The sequence below is a fragment of the Trachypithecus francoisi genome, unplaced genomic scaffold (genome assembly GCF_009764315.1).
Source record: "Trachypithecus francoisi isolate TF-2019V2 unplaced genomic scaffold, Tfra_2.0 Lachesis_group10, whole genome shotgun sequence".
NCBI lineage: Eukaryota > Metazoa > Chordata > Mammalia > Primates > Cercopithecidae > Trachypithecus > Trachypithecus francoisi.
Window position 1 is genome coordinate 46,313,297 of NW_022681455.1, and position 26,882 is coordinate 46,340,178.

General features: G+C 37.0%; 1 protein-coding gene and 1 long non-coding RNA gene across 3 annotated transcripts in view; one reads left to right on the top strand and one right to left on the bottom strand.

Moving 5' to 3' along the window:
* Nucleotides 1-13,437: 13,437 nt before the first annotated feature.
* ENPP5 (ectonucleotide pyrophosphatase/phosphodiesterase family member 5) lies at nt 13,438-24,107 on the bottom strand. Of its 2 annotated transcripts, XM_033217366.1 has the most exons (5): nt 23,893-24,107; nt 23,145-23,204; nt 20,199-21,062; nt 18,192-18,368; nt 13,438-16,006 (listed from the first exon to the last, which is right to left on the bottom strand). In XM_033217366.1, the coding sequence occupies exons 3-5, from the start codon at nt 21,025-21,027 to the stop codon at nt 15,579-15,581; spliced, it is 1,434 nt and encodes a 477-aa protein (XP_033073257.1). In that variant the 5' UTR covers nt 21,028-21,062; nt 23,145-23,204; nt 23,893-24,107; the 3' UTR covers nt 13,438-15,578. The 2 variants fall into 2 exon arrangements, with proteins under 2 accessions (XP_033073257.1, XP_033073256.1); XM_033217365.1 differs by lacking the exon at nt 23,145-23,204.
* Nucleotides 24,108-24,239: 132 nt separating this feature from the next.
* Nucleotides 24,240-26,882, top strand: part of LOC117087310 — a 41,049-nt gene continuing 38,406 nt past the window's right edge. Inside the window, exon 1 of the long non-coding RNA XR_004438754.1 lies at nt 24,240-24,598. This is a non-coding gene — a long non-coding RNA (uncharacterized LOC117087310). The remainder of the gene's footprint in view (nt 24,599-26,882) is intronic.

A 26,882-nucleotide genomic window follows, 5' to 3' on the forward strand; every position in this document is an offset into this window, starting at 1 on the left:
TGAGGAATGGAGATTTTTATATTTATCTTACGTTTTAGGCTATAGAATAGTTGAGAAATTTTAAACAGAATTTAGTATCTTTTGGTCTTTCACACCATTCATATGTTAAGTGGCAGAATAGCCTTAGTGCTACCTCCACTTTTTTCTCCAGTATTTGCATCACAGAAATAATCCCTCTGTTTAACGTTTGTTCAGAGCCAAGGATTTATTGTGAAGAACTGTCATCCTGCTTTTGCTAGCTGGTACCTTCTAGTAATCAAAATTAATATGAAGAAACTAGGTTGTACAGACTAGATTATATTTGATAGGGGAAGAATTGGGCTCAAGAACCATTCATCAGTACATGAGATAAGCAGTTAATAGTATGATCTGTAAAGTTTTGACAATATAAAATAAACTTGGTAACTGTTTTACAAATATAAAAGTGTAATAAATATGCAGCCCAGTTAAATGTTGATTATCTATGATGGTAAAGAAGAACAATGGGGCCGGGTGCGGTGGCTCAAGCCTGTAATCCCAGCACTTTGGGAGGCCGAGGCGGGCGGATCACAAGGTCAGGAGATCGAGACCATCCTGGCTAACACGGTGAAACCCCGTCTCTACTAAAAAATACAAAAAACTAGCCGGGCGAGGTGGCGGGCGCTTGTAGTCCCAGCTACTCGGGAGGCTGAGGCAGGAGAATGGCGTGAACCCGGGAGGCGGAGCTTGCAGTGAGCTGAGATCTGGCCAGTGCACTCCAGCTTGGGTGACAGAGTGAGACTCCATCTCAAAAAAAAAAAAAAAAAAGAAGAACAATGGTGCCAGTCATCAAACATACAATGCATCCTATTGAGTCACTGCTAATTTCTTGAGTCTGGTATTTGCTGCCTGTTGTATTTGGGGTTGTTGAGAGGCATTTTCAAACCCTGTATAAATAATCCATGCTGTTGGTCATAAATTGACTGTATTAAGAACAGTAAAATAAATGAAATAAAAACCAATAGTACTAATTTTGCTTTAAAAAAATTTCCAATTTTTTTCACATAAAACAGTAATCCTAAAGGTTAATATTAACAGTTGTTCTAAACAGAATAATAGAAAAGTTCTACTTTAATTTCCATTAAAAAGCGAATAGCATTGACACATTTAAAGCTTTTCATTTAAAGAAGTAGATGTTTTTGAAGTATCTAAAATAGTAGCAGAATATTTTATACTTGGTCCTTGCAATGGTGTGAGTTTTAATTATTGCATTAGCGTGATTGGTGGTTATGAGTTTCAGAAATCTATACTTGGCATCCAACTCATGAGTGGATTTTATATAGGATGGAATAGGAAGGGATGTCCTGTCAGTATCTTAACCCTTTCAACAAGACATTTACATATTTGTCTTTCCTTGCATTCTCAAAATATTGACTTGTAAATTAAGCAAAAATTTAAAAAGTATTATGTTGATGGGACAAGAAGAATAGTATTTATTTAATAAAACATATAGAACTATGTGTTGATTCATTTGTATCTTTAAAAAAATTATCACTGTTAAAGCCATTGACTCCTTTAGTACACTGAGAAAACCTTATAGTAAAACTAGCCTTTTACATTAAGGTTTTGGTGTGTATTTTGTTAAATAACTAATATACTGCTCTATTTTCTGGGTAGTAGAAAGTATTTGGCTCCAGGAAACATTTAATTGTTTATGAAAACAATACCCCAAGGTAATAGGAAAGGTTTTGATTAAGTGTTTTTAATTCAGTCAGTGAATTCAGAGTAAGTACATTCATGTATAACATAGGGACAGTTCTGCTGCTATTTATATGCAGTTCTTCTGGTAAATAGCAATAGAAAAAAACTTTCAATGTTTGTCTATAGGTTTTATATTATTATTCCATTAGGGTTGGCTTAAGAATTTATAGAATTCTTGGAACATTAAAGGATTAAAATGTTTTTACATTGTTCTTGGGTGTCTCCTTCTTGTGCCTGTATCTGATAAGCTTTATGGATGATTGCATTTAATTCCTTTTATTTGGAGGGTTTTACTTCCTTGTTAATACGTAAAGTTATAAATGAAGGACAAAGAGGAGATGGAAAATGTGTATTTATTGTCAATTCTTAAAATAGTGTGTAAATAAAATAACATGAGTGTGCTTTAAAGAAATGTGTTATGTAGTGCCTTAATTTAAATTAAAATATTTTTGACTTCTCATTTGAATTCAGAATTAATGACTTTGTTCATGATTTTAAAAATTTGTGTGAATAAAATCTACCAAAACATTCTGACTGTAATTATTAAATATAAAGTTCAGTGTCACTGGTGATTTTTACATTTGTTACCTTCTTGCAAAATATACTTACTGTGCTAGATGTTGACATGACTTAGTAATATTATAGAAGCCCTATTAGGTATTTATTAGGATTTTTTAAACCCTTTAACAAAAATTTTAAAACAGTATATAAATGTACAATCCAGCATAAGGATATCATTGGAAAGAAAGCCAAGATAAGTTTTACAGAGCCTCCAGAGCTGTAATTTATTGGCTTATGGTAGAAGAGAAGAGGTTTGAAAAAAACCGATTATAAAATAGTGGGGATGGTGGGGGAAGCAGTCTAATATTTAAACTTTGTTTTGTACATAGCCATAGGTATTTAATGACTTGTCCAATTGCATATGAATTCAAGAAGTTTCCCTCTATTAGAGCAGTGATTAATTCATTTCTTATTTTTGTATTAAGAGAACACTGCTAGGAATTGTAGGAAAAGAAAAAAATGGCACTTTTTTTACTCTGAAAGAGAATTATTTCAAAAGTGGTAAAATGTTATTTATACCAACCAATTACCTATGTGTACTCATGGGTTAACTCTTGCTGCTGAGAGCCTTGTATCCAGAATCATTTTCCAGACTCTGCTTCCTGAGGTTTAGATGCTAACTTTGCCTCTTTCCCCAACTCCCAGCCTCCTTAGTGCCTATGTTTGGTTATTATTACATCCTTCTCACGCCATCCACTCCAGTAGTGTACTCCCACACACATTCACAACCATTGCTTGAAAGAATATGTGAGAATCTAAATGATCCAATTGGGCTTTGGAGTCCTGTAATAGACATGCTGATCACAACTTTTATGTGTATGTGTGTATGTAAGTATATGTGTAAGTGTATATATATGCGTGTGTGTATATACTATATATATAGGCACACGTGTGTATATATAGTTCTGTATTCTAATGTATAAGTGTGTATATGTTGAAATGACTAGATCCTCTGACTCCTGTCCCATGGTCAAAAGTATCTGGGAGGTAAAAGCAGAGTCTATATCCAAAGAGTAAGCCAAACTGCTGTGCAGGCTTTCGGTGTGTCCACAAGTCTTTTTTTATTCCTTTGGCCTCTGAAATGTCATTTCCACTGTCAATACACAACCCAGTGAGCTCTTCTACTGACAGCTCCATGATGATGATTTACAGACATGTGTCTCCAGTCTAGACTTTCCTCTTGTGTTAAAGATACAATTTGCTGTTAATTTAATCAGCATTACATTCATATCAACCATGCTCAATGTCACTTTTGTAGGTGGGGTGGTGGAAAGGAGCAATAAAAACCCCAAAACAAATCTAGAAAATTTCACTATACAAATAACCATTTTATAAAGGGGCTTCTATAGGTTAGACAGAGTACTATGGATTTACAAAATGTTTGAAATATACACTGAGGAGAGTATGTTTTTTACACTCAAAATTTCTGTGAAGATTCTCCCCCTTTTTTTGTAATCTTAAAAAGACATTGGGTTCTGTATCGAGTACTGCTAGACTGTGTAATTCAAACCAATGCTCTTACTGAGGACTAGAAAATCTGGACAAATAAAAGATTGTGTTTATGCACTGAGGAATTTCCAAGAAAGTGAAGAACGAAGAGGTTAGGATTTAGAAGGAAAAATATCCCCATAAACATGAGTCCCTAATGGCATCTGTGAATTGTGGAAGAGGCTGCTGAAGGGCTGAGAAGCTAACCTAATCAAAAGAAACTAGGAGGGGGTGGTTGAAGGAGAGAAGGCACAGATGTGAATGTATCTATTAAAGTCATGCATCTGCACTATTTGGCACAAATAAATTTGAAAATATAAATGAATAATTTCCTAGGAAAAAATATTGTTGGATAAAACTGACTCCAGTAGAGGAAAAGAAAACAAAAACATACCAGTTTCTGTATTTAGGAAAAGGTTGAGACAGTTATAGTGTACAAAAAGTATCAGACCTCAAAGACAATAATCCTTTTTTTAGTGACTATCAGGCTTGGATATCAGTTTATATTTGCCTCAAAAAACTAATATTTTAGAAAATGAAATATATTATTTTTAAGGTGAATAAAACTGATATCAAACTTAACAAAATAACACACACAAAAAAACTATGGACCAATCTTGAATGAGAGAAACATTTTTCAAAAATGAGAATTCAACCACATCAGTAGTTAGATGTAAATAGACTGAACATTCCAGTAAAAAGGCAGAGATTATCAAATTAGATGAAAAAGCAATATCCAACTACATGTAGTCTACAAGAGAATCACTTTAAGTACAAAGACACAAATTGAATTTTAAAAAAGGATAGAAAATAATGTGCCATGGAAACTGTATTAGTCCATTCTCACTCTGCTAATAAAGACATACCCGGGACTGGGTAATTTATAAAGGAAAGAGGTCTAATTGACTAACAGTTCCACAAGACTGAGGAGGCCTCAGGAAACTTACAATCATGGCAGAAGGGGAAGAAAATATGTCCTCTTCACATGGTGGCAGCAAGGAGAGAAGTGCAGAGGAAAGGGATGGAAGCCCCTTATAAAACCATCAAATCTCGTGAGAACTCACTATCATGAGAACAGTATGGAGGTAATTGCCCCCTTGATTCAATTACCTCCCACCAGGTCCTTTCCACAACACGTGGGAATTGTGGGAACTACAATTCAAGATGAGATTTGGGTGCAGACACAGCAAAACCATATAGAAACCATAAAAAAGCTATGGTACATATATATATATATATATATTAATATCAAAGGAGTCTTCAAGACAGTAATTTTCAGAGATAGGGAGATTTCACTAATGTACAAGGACCAATATGAAAGGAACGTATGACAATTCTAAGTGTTCATACCTAAAAACAGCTTAAAAACACATTAACCAAAAGCTGATGGAAGTAAAGAAATAATTCATAAACATAATTGAAGAATTTAGCACTCCTCTCTAAGTCATTGATACAACAACCATACCAAGAAAAAAAGACGATAAAGATATAGAAGACTTGAGTGATTTTATCAACCACCTTGACTTAAATGAGATTTAGAGATTACAGCTCCAAACTGCAAAAGATATTCTTTTTATAAGTACACATTGAAGAATTACCAAGTTAGGGCATACGCGGGACCAGAAAACAAGTCTCAGTAAATAATCACAAAGAATTGCAATTTTACAAAGTATATTTTCTGACCACAGTGGAGTGAGAGTCAATAACAATACAATTTAGAAAGTCCTTAAATATTTGGAAATTAAACAATACACTTTTAAATAACTTATGAGAAAAATAAAAATAAGGCAAATAAAATATTTGGAAATGAGTGATCATGAATATGTAGCACCAACATCTACAGTATGCAACTGAAGCATTAGTTAGAGGGAAATTTGCAGCTTTGAATGCCTACCTTAAGAGAGGCTGAAAGGTTCGGAATCATTGATTACAGCCTTCGCTTTAGGAACAGTAAAAGGAGGAAATAATCCAAACTGAGTGGGAAGAAGGATATAATAAAAATAAGATCCAAATTAATGAAATAGTAAAGAGAAAAATAATAAACTGAACATTTATTTTTTAAAAACATACTAGTAATATTGGTAAGACTGCCTAAAGAAAAAGGGAGATAGCAGAAACTAGCAATATCAGTGATAACAGAAGGGCCATCACTGCAGATCCTACATATATCAAAAAAAAATACAGAATGTTATGCCAATGGATTTGACAATTTAAATAAAAATGGATAAATTCACTGAAAAATGCAACTTACCAAACAAATTTTGAATAGCTTTATATCTATCACAGACATTAATTTATCAAAAACATTCCTATGAAGAAAACTTCAAGTCCAGGTGGTTTCACTGATTAGTTCATCATACATTTGATGAAATAAATGATACCAGTCTTACATAAATTCTTATGGAAAATACAAGAAGAAGGAACACATTTTATTTATTTATTTATGAATGAAATGGAGTCTCGCTCTGTCACCCAGGCTGGAGTGTAGTGGCGGATCTCGGCTCACTGAAACCTCCGCCTCCCGGGTTCAAGCAATTCTCCTGCCTCAGCCTCCCGAGTAGCTGGGACTACAGGCACGTACCACATTGCCCAGCTAATTTTTGTATTTTTAGTAGAGATGGTGTTTCACCATGTTGGCCAGGATGGTCTCCATCTCTTGACCTCATGATCCGCCCACCTCGACCTGCCAAAGTGCTGGGATGAGGGGTGGGAGCCACCGCGCCCAGCCAACACATTCTTGTTATAAGGCCAGTGAAACACTGGTACGAAGACGTGAAAAAAAAAATTAAAAGACCAGTATTCTTATGAACAAAAATCCTTAACTAAATATTATCTAATTGAATTCAGTGGTAATTCAAAAGGATAATGCACATGAATAAGTGGAGTTCACTACAGGGCACAGAATTGTTGTGATCACTGAAAATCAATCAGTGTTATGCTGTATATTAATAGAAAAAAGAACACATTATCAAGTCAATGAACGTGGAAAAGCGCTTGGCAAAATTCAACCCTTATTTATTAGTTGAACAAACTGATTAAATTTGGAATAGAGGGAAACTTCCTCCAGCTGATGAATGACATCTATAAAAAAAAAAAAAAAGCCAAAGCTAATATACTGAATGATGAAATATCAGATGTTTCTCTCCTGAGATCAGGACCAGGGCAAGGATGTCCATCTCACCACTTATATTTAACATTGTACTACAGGTCCTAGCAAGTGCAATAAGGATACAAAGGAAATAAGTATTGGAAAACGAAACTCATATTCACAAATGCATGATAGTATACACAAGAAATCCAACAATCTACAGATAAACTCTGAGTTTAAAAAATGGCTAGATATCAGGTCAATATACAAAAATCAAGTGTATTTCTATATCTCAGCAGAAAACAATTAGAAAAGGAAAATTTTAAACTCATATTATTTACATTGCTATCAATAAGCATGGAATATTTGGGAATAAGTCTAACGAAATACATGTAGAATCTTTGCATAGAAAATTATAAAGGAGTTAAGGGAGACCAAAATAAACAGAGGGCTATATAATGTTTATAGGTTGAAGGTTAAACATTGTAAAGATGGCAAATCTTCCCAAATTGATCATTGCATCCAAGCAATTTCAGCAGGGTTTTATTTATTTATTTTTTTTATGGAACTGCGGAAGCCAGCTCTAAAATTTATGCAGAAGTGTGAAGAGCCAAGACAATTTTGAAAAAAATAAAATGGTAGGACATACTCTGTCCAGTGTCAAAAATAATTCTAAAAATATAATAAGAGAGTATGGTATTGACACAAGGATTTAAAAATAGATAAACAGAATTAATTACCTTTGTTAAAATCAAGAATCCATACCTGTGTGGGTGTATTAGACTTCTCTTGTATACCCTCAAATGCAGTCAATACACTCTTGCTCCAGTTGTGTTTTGGCTTTGACTAGCTTCCCACAGATGCAACCTGGCAATGCTTAGCCTCTTTCTTCAGTTCAGACATGACTGGCCTGAACACTAAAGCGCTGAGTGCTTCTAAGATCACACTTGGCACTTGTGCATGCACTTTTCAAGAAATATAGGGAGTTAATGCCCATGGGGCCATGTAAAGGTACAAAGAGAAGGCAGCTGTCTGCAAGCCAGGAAGAAGACCCTCACCAGGAAACAAATCTGCTGGAACCTTAATCTTGGACTATCCAGCCTCCTGGAACTGTGAGAAATAAATGCCTGTTGTTGAAGCCACCCCATATTTGGTATTTTGTTATGGCAACTACAGCTAATATAATAAATAGTTCCAATACCATAAGAAGCTCTTGTGTTGCCATTTTATAATCACCTTCCATTTCAAATTTTGTCATTTAAAAAATAGTATGTAAATGGAATTTTACAGTATGTAACTCTTTAGCATTGGTTTTTCCACACAGCATAATTCCCTGGAGATCCATCCAAGTTGGTACATTTGGGGAGTTGGCCCTTTTACTATGTGGTCTTCCAACTTTTGCACAAGGTATGTCTCTTTATTTATTGAAAATTGATTTGATTTGAAGGCTTCTTTATTTTGTCAGTATTTGGTAGTTTTCAGGATCCTGAACCCATTTTGTTAAGTTTATATCTAAGTATTTTATTTTCTTTGGAGTGAATGTAATGGTAATACATTTTTAATTTCAGTTTCCATATATTCATTGTTCATATATAAAAATTGACTGATCTTTATGTGTTTATCTTGTGTCTTCAGACCTTGCTGTTAGTTCTAAGAGTTTCTGTTTTGTTTTTTAGATTTTTTGGAATTTTCTGCAAAGGCATGCCACCTGGAAATAGGGATAGTTTTATTTCTTTTTTATCACAACGCATGCCTTTTTTTTTTTTCCTGCTAGAAGGAACTTCAGTAGCTAGAACTTCCAGTACTATGTTAAATAAGCGTGATGATAGCAGACATCCTTCACCCATTCCTAATCTTAAAGAGAAAGCATTCAGTCTTTCACCATTAACTAAGATGTTAGTTTCAGTTTTTAAAAAAAGATGTTATTTATCAAGTTGAGATAGTTTCCTTTCCTAACTTGCTAACACCTTAGAATTGGATCTTTTCAAGTGCTTTTTCTCCATAGATTGATATGATTGAATGTTTTTCTTTAGCTTGTTGGAGCTTTTTAAATAATGAATTCAATTTATTTATTGTGTATAAAGCTATTCAGATTGTTTCATCTTGGTTGAGGTTTAGCAGCTTGTGGTTTTCAAATTTAAGTTGTTGATTTATGAGGTAAACTTGTTCCTAATAGTTCTCTATTATTTTTTTAATATCAGCATGGATGGCCTCTATTTCATTTCTGATATTGTGATTTTGGCTGTTTTTATTTTTGCCAGTCTTGCTATAGGTTTATCAATATTATTAATTTTTTTAAAGTAGATTTTTATTAATTTTCTCTACTGTTTTTCTAATTTCAATTTCATTGGTTTCTATAGTTATCTTTACTATTGTCTTCCTTTTGCTTCCTCTTTCTTCCTTTTCTTCTTTTCTAGTCCCTTGAGGTATGAACTAAGGTTGTTGATTTAAGACCTTTCCTCATTTTATTAAGCCGTTAGTGCTATAAACTTCCCTCTCAGTACTGCTTTAGATTCATCCTTTATATTTCGATATTATATATTGTATTTTCATTTTAATTAAATTCTACGTAGTTTTAAATTTTTCCTTTGAGACTTTCCTTTTGACTCAAGGACTATTTTTAAATGTGTTGTTTAGTTTCCATGGGTTTAGAGATTTTCCTGTTGTCTTTCAGTTGTTGATTTCAAGTTTGACTCCCATGTGGTCAGAAAACACAATTGGTATGATTTCAATTCTTTTAAATTTGTTGAGGTTTGTTTTATGACCCAGGATATGGTGAATGGACCTATGGTGGTGAATATTTTATAAGTGCTTGAGAAAAATGTTTACCCTGGTGTGTATTCTTGTCAGTTACGCTGTTGTTTGATACAGTACCCTCTGTATGTTACTAGATCCTGTTGTTGATTGTGTTGTAGAGATCTTCTATATTCTTTCTGATTCTCTGTCTAGATATTCTAGAAGTTATTGAGAGAAGGGTGTTGAATCCCAATTAAATTGGGATTTATCTGTTTTTCCTTTCAGTCCTATCAGTTTTTTTCTTCATATATTTTAAGATTCTGCTGTTTAGGATTTATAACATTTAGGATTGTTACGTATTGCTGATGAAATATTATATATTACATTATATAAATTTATCATTATTCCTTTTATCAATATGTAAAATCCTCTTCATAGTAATTCTTTCTGCTCTAAAGTTTATTTTGTCAGATATTAACATAGTCATTCTTGCTTTTCAAAAATTAATATTTGTTTACATTGGTGTTGTATAGGGGAAAAAAAGAAAAATTAATGTTTGCATAGTACAACTTTTCCCATCCTTTTACTTTTGACCTACTCTGTCTTGAATTTGAAATTAGTTTATTATAAACCACATACAGTAGAGTCAGTTTTTTTGGTCCATTCTGTCAATTTCTGTCTTTTGAGATTAGTGTATTTAGATAACTTACATTTAAGGCAATTATTGATATGTTAATTCTGCCATTTTATTATCTATTTTCTAGGATTTCCCCTGGTTCTCAGTTCTGCTTCTCTTCTTTGGCCTTCCCGTGGGTTATGTTAAATTTTTTAATTCCTTATTGATTTATTTGTAGTATTTTTGCATGCATCTCTTTGTATAGTTTTTCTAGTGGTTGGTCTGAGTGTTACAATATGCATTTGTGATTTATAACTGTCTACTGGTATCAGCATTTTACCACTTTGAATGAAATGTGGAAACCTCATTTCCATTTAGGTCCCATTAACTTCCATACTTCTAAATATTGACATGAGTATCAGGTGGCATTATAATTGCTTTGAACATCAAATATGGTTTATAACACTCAGAGAAAAAGGATAGTCTATTGTATGTACCCATGTGTCTGCTCTTCCCATGTTTCCATCTTCTTTCCTGACACTCTACAATTCTATTTTTATTACCATTTCCTTTATGTCTGAAGAACATTCTTTACCTGTCTTTAAAAGTAGGTCTTCTGCTAGCAGCAACTTCTTTTAATTTCTCTACTTCAGAGAATGATTTTATTTCCCCTTCATTCTTTAGGATAGTTTCATGGTATACAGAATTCATGAAAGTCACTTCTTTTTTAAGCATGAGAAATACTGTGCCATTGCCTCTGGCCTCCATGATTGCAGGTAAGAATCTGCTGTCATCAGACTTGGTGTTCTATAGGTAATGCATTGCTTCTCTTTGGCTACTTTCAAGATTTTTCTTTTAAGTTGTTGGGTGGAGGGCCCTTTTTAACAAGTTTACTTACAATGTACCTAAGTGTGAATTTATCTGGGTTTATTCTGTTTGGGAGTTCACTCAGCTTCTTGGATCTGTAGATTTGTGTCTAGTCAAGTTGGAGAAGGTTTTAGCCATTATTTTGTCAAGCAGTCTTTCAACCTCCCCTTTTACAACCCTGCTGATATGGAAGTTGGATTTTTTTTCTTATTGTCCCACAGATCACTGAGACTTGTTAAAGTTTTGTGAATTCTAGTATTCTGTACTTAAGTTTACTGATTCTATCCACCAATTCCATTGTACTATTGAGCCTGTTTTTTTAAATGTCACTATATTTTCAGTTTTATAATTCCCATTTAAAAAATAACTTTTATTTCTTTGCTGAGATTTTTTACCTTTCATTTTAAAGAGAATTTGTGCTGATCACTGAAGTATTTTTATGACAACTTTTTTTTCAATTCTTCTTGTATGATCCCAACATATGAATCATTTTGGTGCTGGTGTCAATTGTTTTTTTCTCATTGTAGTTGTGATTTTCTTGGTTTTAGGTATAGCAGGTAATTTTCAGTTGTATCCTGGATATCTTATATATTATGTAATAAGATGATGAGTTCCCTTTACATTTTTTATTTTAGCAGAAAGTCATACTGTTTAGGTTTAGCATGTAGATCTTGTCCTACTTTTGTGGGCTGTGATTCCAATGGCAGCTTAATTTTCACAGCCTTTGGGGTGCTATTGGATTACGGTCTGCTTGGATTGTGGTGCTCCTGGAATTCCCACTTGTCTCTTCTGGTCCTGCCTGAGGAAAGCAGAAGGGTTTTCCCCAGGCCAGCTGCCAAGTATCTCTTGGTAGGGGAATGGTGTAGTGGGATTCCTTTATTGGTGCACCTTGCCCATTGCAAAGTCTCTGGGTAGAGCAGGAGAGTCTCAGGCCATGGGAACAAAGAGGTTCCCCAGACTGTCTGCTGTAGCTTGGTCTCTTTTGCAGATTTTGTTTGTCCACCTCTATGTCTCTCAGTGGAAGAGTGTTTCAGTGGTGGGAAGGATAATGCTCCTCTTCGCTGCTCTTTAATGGGACTCCCAATCAATATTCCTTGTTGGAGGGTTATGGTAATTCCCCTTGCTGATGACATGGGTTACCCTGACGTTACCAGAGATTCTTTGATCCAGGGGAGGAATAAACCTCCCTGGGCTGCTATCTTGGTAGGCAGGGGTTAAGAAATGCCGGCTCTGTGTGGCCTCCTTCCGTTAGGTGGGAAGCACGTGAAGCCCTGCCGCTGTGCTGTTTTTCCAGCCCCAGGTTCCCTAATCAGCTCGCAGCCTTATTGCCACCCTTCAGAGTCTCTTGCACCATTTCCGGGTTCTATAATTACGCTTAGTGTGGAGGAACAAGGAAAAGCAGGACCACGCTATCCTGTCCTGATTGGAAGTCAAAATGTATTTTAAAACGTCTTTTTTAAAAAAAAATCAAATTGCCCACAAGGTTATGAGGAATTACCAGGCTGACATTCAAAGAAGACTGAAATCCTAAAAGAGTCTAGCATTCAGGACTATTTTGTCCTGGGGCATTGCCCGTGGGCATTGGCCAATCTGGAAGAAAGCTATAAGCCTTGTATAGCTGAATGTAAAAAGTTGGACTAGAGAACCTGCCATGGGTGGGAACATCGGTTAACCACCTCCTGCTAGGGGTAGGATCTCAAGGGGCTACCTTAGGATGAACCAGAAGCAAACCAACCTAGACGGCAGCTTGACTTTGAGTATAAACTCAGTCACGGAACCTGGGTCCTGCCTCCAGCTCTGGCACTAATATGTGGTGCAAATTTCACAACTTTGCAGGAGCTTTTGTTAAATCAAGGATTGAATGATCCCTTAGAGCTTTCCCAACTCTATGATTATCAAGTATATTTTTCTGCTAATGAAAAACAAAAAAAAAAAAATGTGAGAATTAGAAGAGCTGGGGTCTTTCATTAGATTTTCTAGAAATAATAGGTGCTTGTAAGAAACTAAGACTAATAATAGGATACTTACAAGGTCACAGGGCATTTTGAAAAGCAATTTAAACTTAAACTGCAGGTGATGGAGAAGAAATTGTAAAATACAAACTGAATTTTAAAAAATCCTAACGATTAATAAACTTTACAAAATGGTTGATGTAGGAAGATGTTGAAAAAAAAAAAAAAAACAAACGGGGGCACAGGAGAAGCTCCATTCCTCTGACCTTTCTAAAATTCTTACAGTTAGTAAGATTAGCTAGTCTTTTATTTCCATGTACTAATTTTGAGTTCACTGCATACAAAGCTTGACCATGAAGACATGCAGATAAAACAAAACAACAACAAAAAGATGTCAATGATAAGTGATGTGATTTTCCCAGAAAAGTTTAAAGTTTTATTTTCCTTCAGGTAAACTCTCCTATTTTATAGGAAAATAAGTATCTGTAAATAAACCATCTGATAATCAAATATTCATATGTGAAATTACTTTCTTACTAATGTAATAGCACCTTCTAAAACAAATTTAATGCAATTATTAATTTAAATGGACAGATAGCAAAATAGTAGTGCTTAAAAATGGACCAATTTCACCTTCCAGTCATTATGCTGACATTTCAATAATACAGGGTAAGTTCACAGCTAAAAAGCAAGCCAACATGAGTGCTCATGTATTCTGAGATGTCTAACCCAGAGTCCATACTTCTGGGGAGTTTGCTACCTACCATATAATTTCCCAGCTTTTTAATCCATAGGCCATTTCCAATTATTTGATTCTATTCTATTAAGAGGTTTTATAATGAAATGGGAATTATGTGCCAACATTCCTTACTGGTATTATCATTTAAAAAAATAAGACATTCACCAACTTTTAGGAAGCACTTAAATTTGGTTAAATTTTTAACTATGTTACTTCAGTTCTTCACATCCAATTTGTCCTTTCTTTCTGGAATAGTTATACAATTTTACCTACTCATTAGCCAGTTGGTGCATATATATATATATATGAAATCACAATACTATCCAAGTGTCTGTAAAGTGCTATTTTCTTCAGAGAAAGCCTTTCTTTTCAGGGCTTCCTCTTTCCTCTAAGAAGCCACATGTAATAATACCATGCCTCTCCCAAACTTCTTGATTACTTAGAAATCTAAAGCTCAGCCTTAGGTTGTTGGAATGAAAAAGACTGAGATGACCAGGCAGGTCAAAAGTACTACCTGGGAAGTAGAAGTCTATTTGTGAACTTGGATTCAGCTTTGATTCCACTGAGCACCTGGTAGGTGGGTATTCACATATTTCTTGAAACAGGGCTATATCATCTTGGCTCCCATGTTTTGATACCTGTTACCACAAAGAGTTATTTTGCTGCCTTTTTCTAGTATGCACACTTTACCACTGTTCTGGGTGTCTTGTAAACATCTCACATGTGGTCTTATTTTTTTTTCCAGGGTCCACACAGTTCTTTTCAAGGATTGAGTGGCCAATATTTTACCTAATATGGCTTGTGCTCTTTTGCAACTTTGAATCTTCAAATGCTCAAATCTAAAAGATGCTTGTGCTGTTATCATGTGCTACCAGAACGAAAACAAACATTGTTTTATCCAATTTGATTTTTAATGTAATTAATAGTGATTTAATTTTCAAAGGAGCAAATAATTACAAACCAGAGAAAACATTGCTGAGATGGTGCCTGGTCACTTCTATTCAGACCATTGCTGAACTACATAGAAAAAATGTATATTCATGGTGTCTTCATTATTATGAAAATCACAGTAATATGACTCATCAGGAAATCACAATAATTTTATGACAGAAACAATATAGTTAGAATGAATCTGTCAGTACTTGACTCTCTTTTGGGGAAAAGTAAATGCAAACCATGTTCTTTGGAAAGAAATATGACAAGAAATGCCCATAGTTGCATTCTGCTGTTGGGAATACATCTCCAAAATTCAAGGTTCAAAGGTTATCACATTTAATTTTCAACACTTATCACTTTCTTCTTCTCTCAATTTATGGAGATAGATTTCTACATTCGTTATTTGGGATTATTAGAAATTTCATTCAGTTTGAACAATGAGTAACAAGTATTCTGTGACATGGGCGCAAAAAGTTGTCATTTTCAATCAAGTTATAAGACATAACTGTTCATAAAGTGCATTTCAAATTAAAGTACCCATCTGGAGAGAAATTTAAAGTGCAATATATAAGGTACTTTACATAGTACAAAGTTACTAAATATATACATTATATGTGCCAAGTCCAAATAAAGCAGGAACTTATCTGTCCCTTTGCTACGGTGAACAATGGAGACATACTCTTACATCTTTATTCCTTTGCAGGTGTAAGTATTTTGGTCTCTCTGTGTGTGTGTGTGTGTGTGTGTACCTAAATATGTAACTGCTTAATGGTTTCTGCAAATGTCTGGAACTGGTTTCCCAGAATTTGAAACCTTTACACACTGACATAATTATGATATCTCCACTTCAATATGCAAATCTACTTCAGAGTAACATTAGGCTTGTAATAATGGTTGAGCTATTTCACCATGCATATCTTGTAAGGCAGGCATTTGACTGTGAATTAAATGTTTAATGAAAAGTATAAAAAATACAATCACTATAATGCTGCCAAGAGAGACCCCTATGAAATAAGCGTATGACTGCTCTTGGTCATATTCTGCTGGTTTGACACTACCAGGGAGGAGTATAGTACTCTGTGTATAAGGGACTGCCCTTGGTATTGCTGAATTGAGCAGATCCTGGACATTCCAGAATGATCCATTGTGTGGCATGGCGGTGACATTAAGGAGGTGGCATAGTAGTGGGTACAAATCTGTGGAGTTCATGGCTTCTTTTGAGAAATTCTTTCTGAAGGCAGGACCATGGGCTAAAAATATTGGATGCATTTCTGCTAACGCATTATCATAACCGTGGTTGCCTACTGTAAAGAGAAAATACGTGAAAAAGTTAGCCGGCTATGCATTAAAATGGACATAATTGTTGTATGGTCAAGTTCTGAACTTAAATGCACATCTTATCTAGTTTGACTGTACACATAAAATAATCTTTGACAAACAATCTCTGCTGTTTTCCACATCACAATTCTCTTCAGGAAATGAAGAGTCAAATGGTTGCGAATCTTTCTCACAGGCCAACAGTGACTTAAACAGCAGGGGAAGAAGGGTAAAGAACAAAGCAGAGCCAAGTTAGGGAAAAATTAGAGTTTTGTTTTGTTTTGTTTTGTTTTGTTTTAACTGGTGGCAAAGTGATATTCAGCAAATACTTATTGGGTACCTACTGTGTTCCAATGATTGTTCTAAAGATAAAGAGATAAAGGTGCTCTTAGTCTTACTCTGAAGCCAATAAACTCACAGTGAACACAATAAAAGGAGAAATACAATACATAAAAAAAAAAAAAAGAAACCATAAAAATCAAACCTGTACTTAACAGCTATAATCTATTACTAAAAAACAAAGGTCAGAGTGGAGGAGAGTAGGAAACTCTTGATTTTGATGCCTCTAATCAGGATCCGACTTAGCATTATGTGCTTTTAGAGTGGCTACACATAAGGTAAAAACTTGGGGGTCTTCTGACATATGTATCAAATGACATAAAATGGATATAAAATTGATAATAGCTGGATGTCAAAGGCATGTGTGCCTAGCATGGTATCAAGGTGCAAGGCGAAGAAGCTATTGCTAAGATGGCACCCAAAGAAAACTGACAGGCTTTATCTTAAAGGTGGCAAGGAGAATGACTAGTAAATCCATCTCTAATACCCATATGTGCTACAGGGAACTATGCAATAGAAACACTCCCTGCCCCTGTCCCCCTCAAAAAAATCCTAAATCAGTTTTGCTAAAAGTCACAAACTGACCCCTAGTCATTTCAAAGTAATTTGAAATCTACCAGGCAAAATGTATCTAAAGAAGTCATTCTAGATGCCATGATTCTTTTAGGTTTATTTAAGTAAAAGTAACACTGAACTTTTGAATCACTAGTAATTATCTGACAGGGTACTGTGCTATTCCATTAATTAATAGTCACATTGGGAATATATCATTATATACTTTGTAATTGACTGGATGATTGCTGCGTTCATTTCTATGAGAAGTTGGGATCTAGACTCTCACGCATGAAGGCAAAGATAATTACCTCATATTGCACTTCTTATTAGAAATTCAGACTTAAAATTAAGTCATTGGGACTTATGTAAAATCTTTCCTATGAATAGGGACTTTGTTTTGTAGTGGTAGCCCTGATCATAAATGCTTGATCAAGTAGATGGTATTTAATAATGAATGCCTAAGGGCAATGGTTCTCAAACTTTTGTGTGTTTCACCAGGGCCTCACAGTTTCAGATTCAGTAGGTCTGTGTTGGGCCCAATAATTTGCATTTCTAACAAGCTCTCAGCTGATGCGGATGCTGCTGGGCCATGGAATACACTTTGAGAACCACTGCTTTGGGGCATTAGGGTTTAACTATTCTGGCATTAGGTATGCAGTGGTCAATCTTTAATTAATTACTGAATCATTAAACATAATGTAATATAAATTGGAGTATTATTAAGGTTTTCTATCAAAAATAGAGGTGACCAATCTATTGTATAACTGTAGTTCAGCAAACCATTTCTAGAGGGCCCTTTGAATTTATATTAACTTTAAAATACAAATCTTGCCAAAGATAACAGTCCTTTTTTGAGCAATCCCTCTAATATAAGAGCTACCTGCACAAGACATAAAAATCTGAACACTGGGTTATGGACCATTGTCTGTATGTAAAAACTATTTTAAGAACCAGAAACCATGTATCTGTACACATCTGCCACTATGAGTCACGAACACACTACAAATGCCATTGTCAGGCATCTGCTTTTCTTTTAATCAATAAACATGATAGAAACCCAATTCTACCTAAGGGACATTTTGTATAAATCTTTTATAAATGAAGGACCAATGTCTAAAAACAGCATTTCTAGGTAAGTACTAAAACACTGTAGTTCCTTAACATTCAAGTAACAGAGAGTAAAAATACCAATCAACAAACTGCTGTATTATGTATTAAAACTGTCGTATTTTAGCAAAAAGCGATGCAGAATGGAGAGAAATACTATAACATACTCACACAGAAAGTTATCTGATTTATTCTGTAAAATGTGCCACCCTTTGTCAGCCACTGCTATGATTGGTTGAATTCGATTGTTGTATTTGTAATGCCACCTTTCTGGAATCTCTTCTTTTTTGTAAACAGTAAGATTAGGATGAGCATGAGTTAGTGCTTCATAGACTTCATCAAATTTACCTAAAGAGAAGGGAGGAGAGGCACTCAGAACAAAATACTCATAGCTACAATCAACCAACCAACCATGGGCAACAGACTTGCTACCGAGGTGAAAAGCCACAGAGCTGAACATAAGAAAAAATTCCTTTCCCCTTTGGGGAAAACAATTTTGAGAGGGGAAACTAAGAAATAATCTTCTGTTCTAAGTTCACCTTATAGAATTAAGGAAGGGCATTTCATAGAACCAGGAACCTCTAAAGACTTCGATATACACATATATTAATTAGTGACACTATGTAAAATATCTAAGGTACTGCAATACCCAAACAAAAATAGCTAGGTTCTGGTAGTTGTAAGTGAAGACACAAAGAATCTCCAGACAAGAAAACATGGTGAGTGGTGGGTGAGGGCTGGGAAAAGAGACTGGAGGTGGAAAGCAGTTTGTAAAATGGAAACATCCAAAAACACTGGAGGTGTTGCCAAAGTACTCCCTATAACTACAAATGCAGTTACCTGGGCACTGTCCTTCATCCTTCTCCTGTCTTTCAAATCCATTGCTGAGGTTTCATCCTTACCTTCCACACAACCACAAGAGGACATTCCAATTTTATAAAGGAAATTGAAGGGTTAACCTAATTTTCTCCCCTTCCCCTTCCCTCCCTCCCTCCCTCCCTTCCTCCCTCCCTCCCTCCCTCCCTCCTTTTCTCTCTCTTTTGTCCCTTTCTCTTCCCTCCCTCTCTCTCTCTTTCCCCCCTGACTCTCTTTTTTTTGTTCGACTGGGTCTCCGTGTCGCCCAAGCTGGAGTGCAGTGATATGATCATAGCTCACTGTAACCTGGAACTCCTGGGCTCAAGCAATCCTTCCACCTCAGCCTGGGACGCAGGCATGTGCCACCACACCAGGCTAATATGTTGCCCAGGCTGGCCTCGAACTCTTGGCCTCAAGTGACCCTACTGCCTCAGCCTCCCAAAGTGCTGAGATTATAGGCGTGATCAACCACTCCTAGCTAATTTTCTGAAACAACAAAAAATGGGCTGTTTGCTGAAAACTGTGTGTGTAAAACACATGCATAGTTTAACATTTGCTGTTTCATATGATTCTCCTAATTCCCCTCTGAGGGATGGAACTCTCATTTGTGAGATATTATAGCTTTTCGAAATCTGCTTTCTCATTTGATGCCTAAGACCAACACTGCAAGGTGATAAAATATGTCAAAGAGCATGCCTGAGTTGTGTTGTCACTTATTTTGTGACCTCGAGATGTTAAACCTTTTGAGGTCATTTATCTGTCATTTACTTGTCTTTAAAGTGGAGACAGTGCTGAGGTGACAGGCTTGGTATGAGGATTCCAGGAGATGTTTGTAAAAAGTTTAAGATATTGTTATCACTTTCCACACTTATAAGGAAAATAAACCTCAGATTGACCAAAGCTCTTCGTCCTTCTTATCCTCCACAGCTTCCTTGTTAAGCAGGTCTGAATTAAGAGTCTATAAAAGGCTTTGGGGCTTCTATGAAATAACTGTATATGTATTCAAGTTTTGTATGTATTTCTCCATCTCAATTTTTCTGAGAAGGGAGGCTATAGCTTTCATCATATTCTATGATTCCAAAATGGTTAAAACCTACTGCCATATATAGAGCACATCAATTTCAGTATTCTAGGAAAAAGGAAAAAAAAATTAGGCTTCCAGAAAAGAGATTTTGTCTTTTCAGAGTCTGAGGATTAAATCTCAGAATATTACCATGACATAGGCAAGTCTACTTTAAAGGCGCAGCAACAGAAATCCCTATTCATTTGATCACACTGGGCAAATGCACATCTAGCCTCAGCTCACCATTCAGTCAGCCTTACCTTCTTTTGGCAAGATGGCTGCTACTGGTGATTGATCAATCAGGGTATAGTGGTCTTTATCCAGGTACTGGTCAAGTTCTATTAACCTTTCCTCAGAGCACTGCGTCATTCCGTGATCACTTGTGATGATTAGGTTCAGAGTGTGCCACAACTTTGCCTTTTTTAGCATTTGTATGAGATATCCTAACTTGTTGTCAATATCTGAAATGACAGGCCCCATGAGTGGACTGTCAGGTCCCAAATGGTGGCCCATGTCATCAGGGTCTTCCCAATAAAGAAGACCAAGATTTATGGGCTCTTCTGATGTAAACCATTCGATAATTTTGGCAACTCTATCTTCAAATGAAACTGACTCATTGTAAGGCATGTAATGAGTAGGAAAACACTTATGTATTTTTACATCTGTTCCGGGCCACATGGCTGCACCACTAGTATGTCCTGCCCTCTGATTTGTGATCCATATTGGTGTCGCTTCTTCCCAAAACTTGGAATCATAAATATTCATGTGATCCAAGGAGAAAGATTTGTTCCGAATAGGATCAAACATATCATTTGCAACAATCCCGTGATTCTCTGCAAAGAGGCCAGTTACCAAAGTATAATGGTTAGGGTAGGTTTTTGTAATAAAAACATTAGTAACTTGCTTCACGTGAACACCATATTTCATAACATAATGAAAATGGGGCGTTGGAACTTTATATAAGTAATCCCAACGGAATCCATCAAAAGAAACTAGTAGAACATTTTGCTGGTCTGGTTGGTGAGAAAAGGTGGTTAAAAGACTCAGTGCAGCAAGTATGAAGGACACCAAGAGAAATTTCGAAGTCATTTTCAAAGTACTTGATCAGTTCAGCATAAAATAATCTGTAGAACAAACACATAGAAATTAATGGCAATAATTTTGTTTTGTATACTTTCCCCCAAACTCAGAGTAACAGTGTTTAGCAATCCTAGTTATATCATAAATCACAGCCTGGAAGAATTATGTCACAGAACTCCATATTAGACAAGAGACCTGGGGCTAAATGAATAATAAAGCTAATAAGTTTAGTTGCATTTAAACAACTTTTTCACTTCTGATAATTTATCTAAATATCCCTCAAAAGAATTATTTAAGTGAGCTCTTCAATAGCATTTTAAAATATGACATCATTTACATAAAACTTTTTAGAAACATTTTCAGTTTGATCCAGATTTCTGACTTCTGGTCAGAAACGTTTTTATAGTCAAATACCTGTGAACATACTTAACGTTATGGCTAGACCAACTATGGCAACCTAGCAACCATGAAGTATCATTAGCAAATCAAATAATGGTGCATATATATATTGTATATATATATGAATATGCACACTTGTATTTTCAACCCCTATGTTTGGTTCATCACAGATGAAAGAAGTATTACTAAAGAGAGAGGAATATAGATGAATTTGGTTTCTTGAAATGAAATAACATTTGTGATATCCAGATATATTTATTGAAAAGTAATCTGCATTCATTTATTAATAATCAAATCATAGCCTTCTTTAAACTAAATAATTAGATTCTAAACTAAATATTAACAGAAATACAATTCTGAAATTTGTTGCTGACTTTCCTAATGTTAAAATTTGTCAAAATTTAATCTCATCATTAATATGTGTAGTAAAAGCACTTCCCTGGTTTAAATCTCTGAATCAAGGTTGTTGGACTTTTCCCCTAATCTGTGTATATTTCTAAAATACTTTCATTCTATTGGAGAAAGCTAATAAGATGCTGTATGGATAAACAATAGATATATACATTTTGTCAGTTTTTATCCAGCAAGGATCTTTTGTTCTCTCCTTTTTCTGTCCATTCCTGCATGAAGGTATTTATAAATCCAGCAAAAGTTAGATCAAACCATACTTGTACAAATAAATCTCTTGAAACTGGCTTTTGAGGGCCAGGCGCGGTGGCTCAAGCCTGTAATCCCAGCACTTTGGGAGGCCGAGACGGGCGGATCACGAGGTCAGGAGATCGAGACCATCCTGGCTAACACAGTGAAACCCCATCTCTACTAAAAATACAAAAAAATACTAGCCGGGCGAGGTGGCGGGCGCCTGTAGTCCCAGCTACTTGGGAGGCTGAGGCAGGAGAATGGCGTAAACCTGGGAGGCGGAGCTTGCAGTGAACTGAGATCTGGCCACTGCACTCCAGTCCGGGCGACAGAGCGAGACTCCGCCTCAAAAAAAAAAAAAAAACAAAAGAAAGAAAGAAACTGGCTTTTGATATCTTCCTAAGCTGAAGACTTTTGTTTGTTTGAGAGGGAGTCTCACTCTGTTGCCCAAGCTGGAGTGCAATGGCACGATCTCAGCTCACTGCAACTTCCGCCTCCCGGGTTCAAGCAACTCTCCTGCCTCAGCCTCCCGAGAAGCTGGGACTATAGGCGCCCGCCACCATACCTGGCTAATTTTTATATTTTTAGTAGAGAAAGGGTTTCGCCATGTTGGCCAGCCTGGTCTCAAACTCCTGACCTCACGTGATTCACCCACCTCGGCCTCCCAAAGTGCTGGGATTACAAGCATGAGCCACCGCAGCCAGCCTGAAGACATTTTTAAACTTCAAAAATATATCCTGTTTCGCCTTGCTGTATTATAGCTACAGGTAAATTAAAACTACTTGGCATGCTTGCTTTGCTTTCAGGAGTACAAGGTACATGCACGCTTGCTTTGCTTTCAGGAGTACATTGTGAGTATTGGCTGAGGGCAATAAATTCTGTTTTGCTGGTTTTAAACTGTGCTTTCACCGTACCTAGACATTTCTTAAACTGAAATTGTTTTAGGTATTGCTCTCAAGATGATGGCTCAAATGTTATACTTAAAAACAATTTCTTAGATGGCAATACTCTCTCTGATTCTGGAAGGAACATTAAAAATAGTTGCAGCAGGGAATAGCAAATAGGTTACTGCAAATATATTTACTCACCTATCTGGCTATGGACGGTAGTTGCTCTCTGTCCTTTCTCCCCCTAATTTTCTCTCCCACCTTTTTAAAACAAGGAAGGCTAGTATCAACCAAATGTAATTTAAAGCTAAAAGCAGAGAAAATAAACTACATGGAACACCTGATTTTCATCTATCTTAGCAAATTAATTCGGCAAATGTGTAAGCAGGAGAAAACTGCTTTCTTGAGATCAACGAAAGTAAGCAAAGATTAAGTGTTGTCTAAAGCTTTGGAATGTTTGGCAAGAAGACTCAACATCACATCCATGACACAGAGAAATAAATACGTGGGGGTGGGGAATGAATATCAGATTGTTTTTTCTTTTTCGTGCACAAAATGCTGCACAAAACAGTGGAATCCCTGGATCTGGCTCCAGATTTCCTTGAGTAGTTTCCAGTTCTTTCTCCCCTCCAACCCTTCCTCCACAAACAAGACTTGGAGATCAAGAAGGAAGGGGCACCAATTAAAGGGAAGAGGGAAAGTGCAGAAGGAGTAGGCTTGTGTAGCTCGGATAGAAGTCAAGGGCAGGGGGTCCATCTTCTCCACCAGGATTCCATCCTAGCCACCCCGAAGGGTCGCGGCGTAGGGTATGTTCCCAATTCCCAGTCATCCCGCCCACCGAGGCCTGGGCTTCTTAGATGTGCAGTGGCAAGGAGGAGGCGTTGCTTTAGGGGCCCAGAGGAGCCGTGTGGGTCCCCGGGAGGGAAGCCACCCACACCCGTGGACTCACCCTCGCAGCGATCCGTTCAGTCAGCATTAGTTTGGGGCAACGGGAGGGAGGGCCTGCAGAAGACTACCTCTGGCGCGCCGCGGGTAACGGCGGGAAGGTGACTCGAGGAAGGGGCGCCCCCGGAACGCGCAGGAGCTCACCTGCGCTTAACTCGAGCAGAGCGCCTGACCGCGCCGCTCCCCCGCGCCCTGCCTCCTGGCTCCTATTGGCTGCTGCAGAGGTAGTCCCCTCTGCCCGGGTTGCCCACGAAAGCCGGGCTCCCAGGAGTAGCTGCACGGCCTGTCAATCAGCGGGGGCAGGGGCGGGCGCTGCCTGGGTTTGGAGGATGGAGGGGGAGGGGACCCGTGGGGCCCAGGACCCAGCTGGGAGGCTGAAGGCGTGGAGTGGCCAATTGCTTGGTCACACACAAAACCTTCCTGCAACGTGTCTCTTTCAGGGGACCAGCTGTGCTGGAGTCAGTGATGCTGAGAGATTATTACGTGCTACCCCAATGGTGGGTGTACTCTAACATTCACTGTTTTTTGTTTAAAAGAGACTTGTGTTCTCTGATTTCTTATCTCAGGTATTTTTCTGTCCCCCCGCCCCCCGGCCCCCGCCTCCCGCCTTGTCAGGAATCGGCGATGGGGCACACCATGGATTTTACTCTGAGGAACACCTGCACACCAGAGGATGCCAATGGGACAATGAAGTTTCATTCTTTTTATTGGTGGGTGTTACCTGCTTTACCTCAGAAAGAATTTATTAACCTAGTCAACTCTGCAGCCCCAACGTTTGTGGTCCAGGTTTTTGCAATTGAGGTCCCTGAGGTATATCTGTGGTATACCTAGCATGGTACCTGAAATTGTGCGAATTAACCCAAGTCAGGTTCAGGATTAGGTTAATTTACACAGGAGAGAGGCTGAACAGCTACCCTCTCTGGTGGTGGCATCTGAGCTGCAGACTCTGTTTCTACCTTTGTTTGCAAAATAAACATTAAACATTAAAACTACAAACATCAGACCTGATTACTCTTTCAGAAAGCCTTCAGTGCTTCTGGTGTGTTAGTGCCCCTATTTTGTCTTTTTCCGTACTGTAGTGGATTATTTTCTTAGTTTTTTGGGGGTAATCAATGGCATTTTTAGGCCTGAGGTAGTGCAGGCAGGTACTTAGTTTGCCAGTATGATCCCAACTGTCTTTACCATAAATTATAGCAGTGATATCAAACTATCCTGAAATAATTTGTCCACCTACACAATCCCAGCTAGAATTCTGACCTAATTACAATTCTAGTTCTATCTGCAGTAGGCAATAATATCATGTTGATTGTTACAATGTAAGTTTAACATCTAATTAGCTGGTGAAACTGGGAGCATATCTGCAACGGTGGTTTTGGCTCCTGCCTGGATCCATTGTCTGGTGCGCTGGAGCTTTAAAGTGAATAGAGATTTCTGTTGATATTTAATTAAACCATGCAAACATTTTGGTCATAGCTTTTTCTCTGTCTGCTTCTAATAGAGGGACAATCTCAACCCCAAACATTGCTACCTCCTAACTGGGTCATCCCATCCCGAAGGGCATCTGGGCACTCTTCCATGGCCTTTTATTCGTGGTAACTTGAGTTTATGGTTTTCAACACGTGGGATGGGGATTAAGAGGGAGGCTGGTTTCTATGTTTAGTGAGACCCAAAGACAATGAAGTTGAACAAGTTGTTCCAATTCCCCAAAGCCCTGTCCTTTGAAATTGCCCAAACTTGGAACAGAGTGGTCCAATCTTTGTAAGTCCTTGTCCCCCAAAATAGGTCAACTCTGTGCTCTCCCAAAACACTCAAAGGACAATGAATGCTTATCAGAGAGCAGGAGTGGTGAAAATCGGCCGGACTTTTGTTCGGATCACTGAACACTTTTGGACTCTGTTTGGATGACAGCCTGCTTTGCTCTGCAAATTTTATGGAAGTCATGATTGTATTCACCAGCTATTCCTGTGAAATAGGCATGGTACAGCTGGTAACCACAGTACACAACACAGAAAAGTGCTCATAAGAGGCTCAGTGAGTGCCAGACTCCTCCCAGAAGTCCATATAATGACATCTAATGTTCACCTGGTAGGCTTGTTATTACCTTATGTTGTTCATGGGGAGAAAGTCTGCTTTACATAGTATAGAGGAATGAATGTAAAAATATGGGATTCCTGCTCCCACATCTGCACCTGCCCTCCTGTGTTACTGTTGCCTCAGTGTCTATTTGCAATAGGTTTTCAGAAAGTTTTAGCAGCAGAAACCACAACCTGCTATTGACTGTAACTATTCTTTTATTCTCTGTTATTGAATTAGTAGATTTATAATTGAATAATAGTGTAACAGAAGAACCAACTTCTTTCTTTCAAAGGTTTTGGGGTCGGTTGGGGAGGGATATCCCTCTGCCTGCCCAAGGAAGTCTAATAGGGGTTGAGAGCTGTATAATTTTCTTCATCAGGGGCTAGAAAAGCTATGTGCTAAAACTGAAATGTGATCTGTTCTTTGTGAAACAACCAAAACTGGCTCTACCACAGAAGTCTTGTTTTTCAGAACTAGACATCATGGTAAGGAAGATAAACACATCATTTTACAATTAAAAATCTTTAAAGGTGCATTCCAGTACATTATACCACAAATGACTAAACTAAAAGAAAGTTCACCTCCCAATTCTTTGTAGAACGTTCTGCAAAATGTGGGTCTCACATATTCAATGGCCACAGATAGGAACCACTGGGATTCTGCTTCTGCACTGCTCTTAATTCACGATAAACAGAGGTCTTCACTAATCTCGGCTCATTAGCAGAAGTTCAGTCCGATGAGTGAAATGTTGAATTATAGAATAGCCAAAAACTTAGCCCAAGAATTTGTATGCATATTAGTAAATTAGGCTTCCAGTAATATGCTTGAACTAATTAGAATGAATTTTATGCAAATAATTATCCTGCTTTTATCCTCAGAAAGCTTCATATGAGTCAAATATAAACCTATTTGTATTGT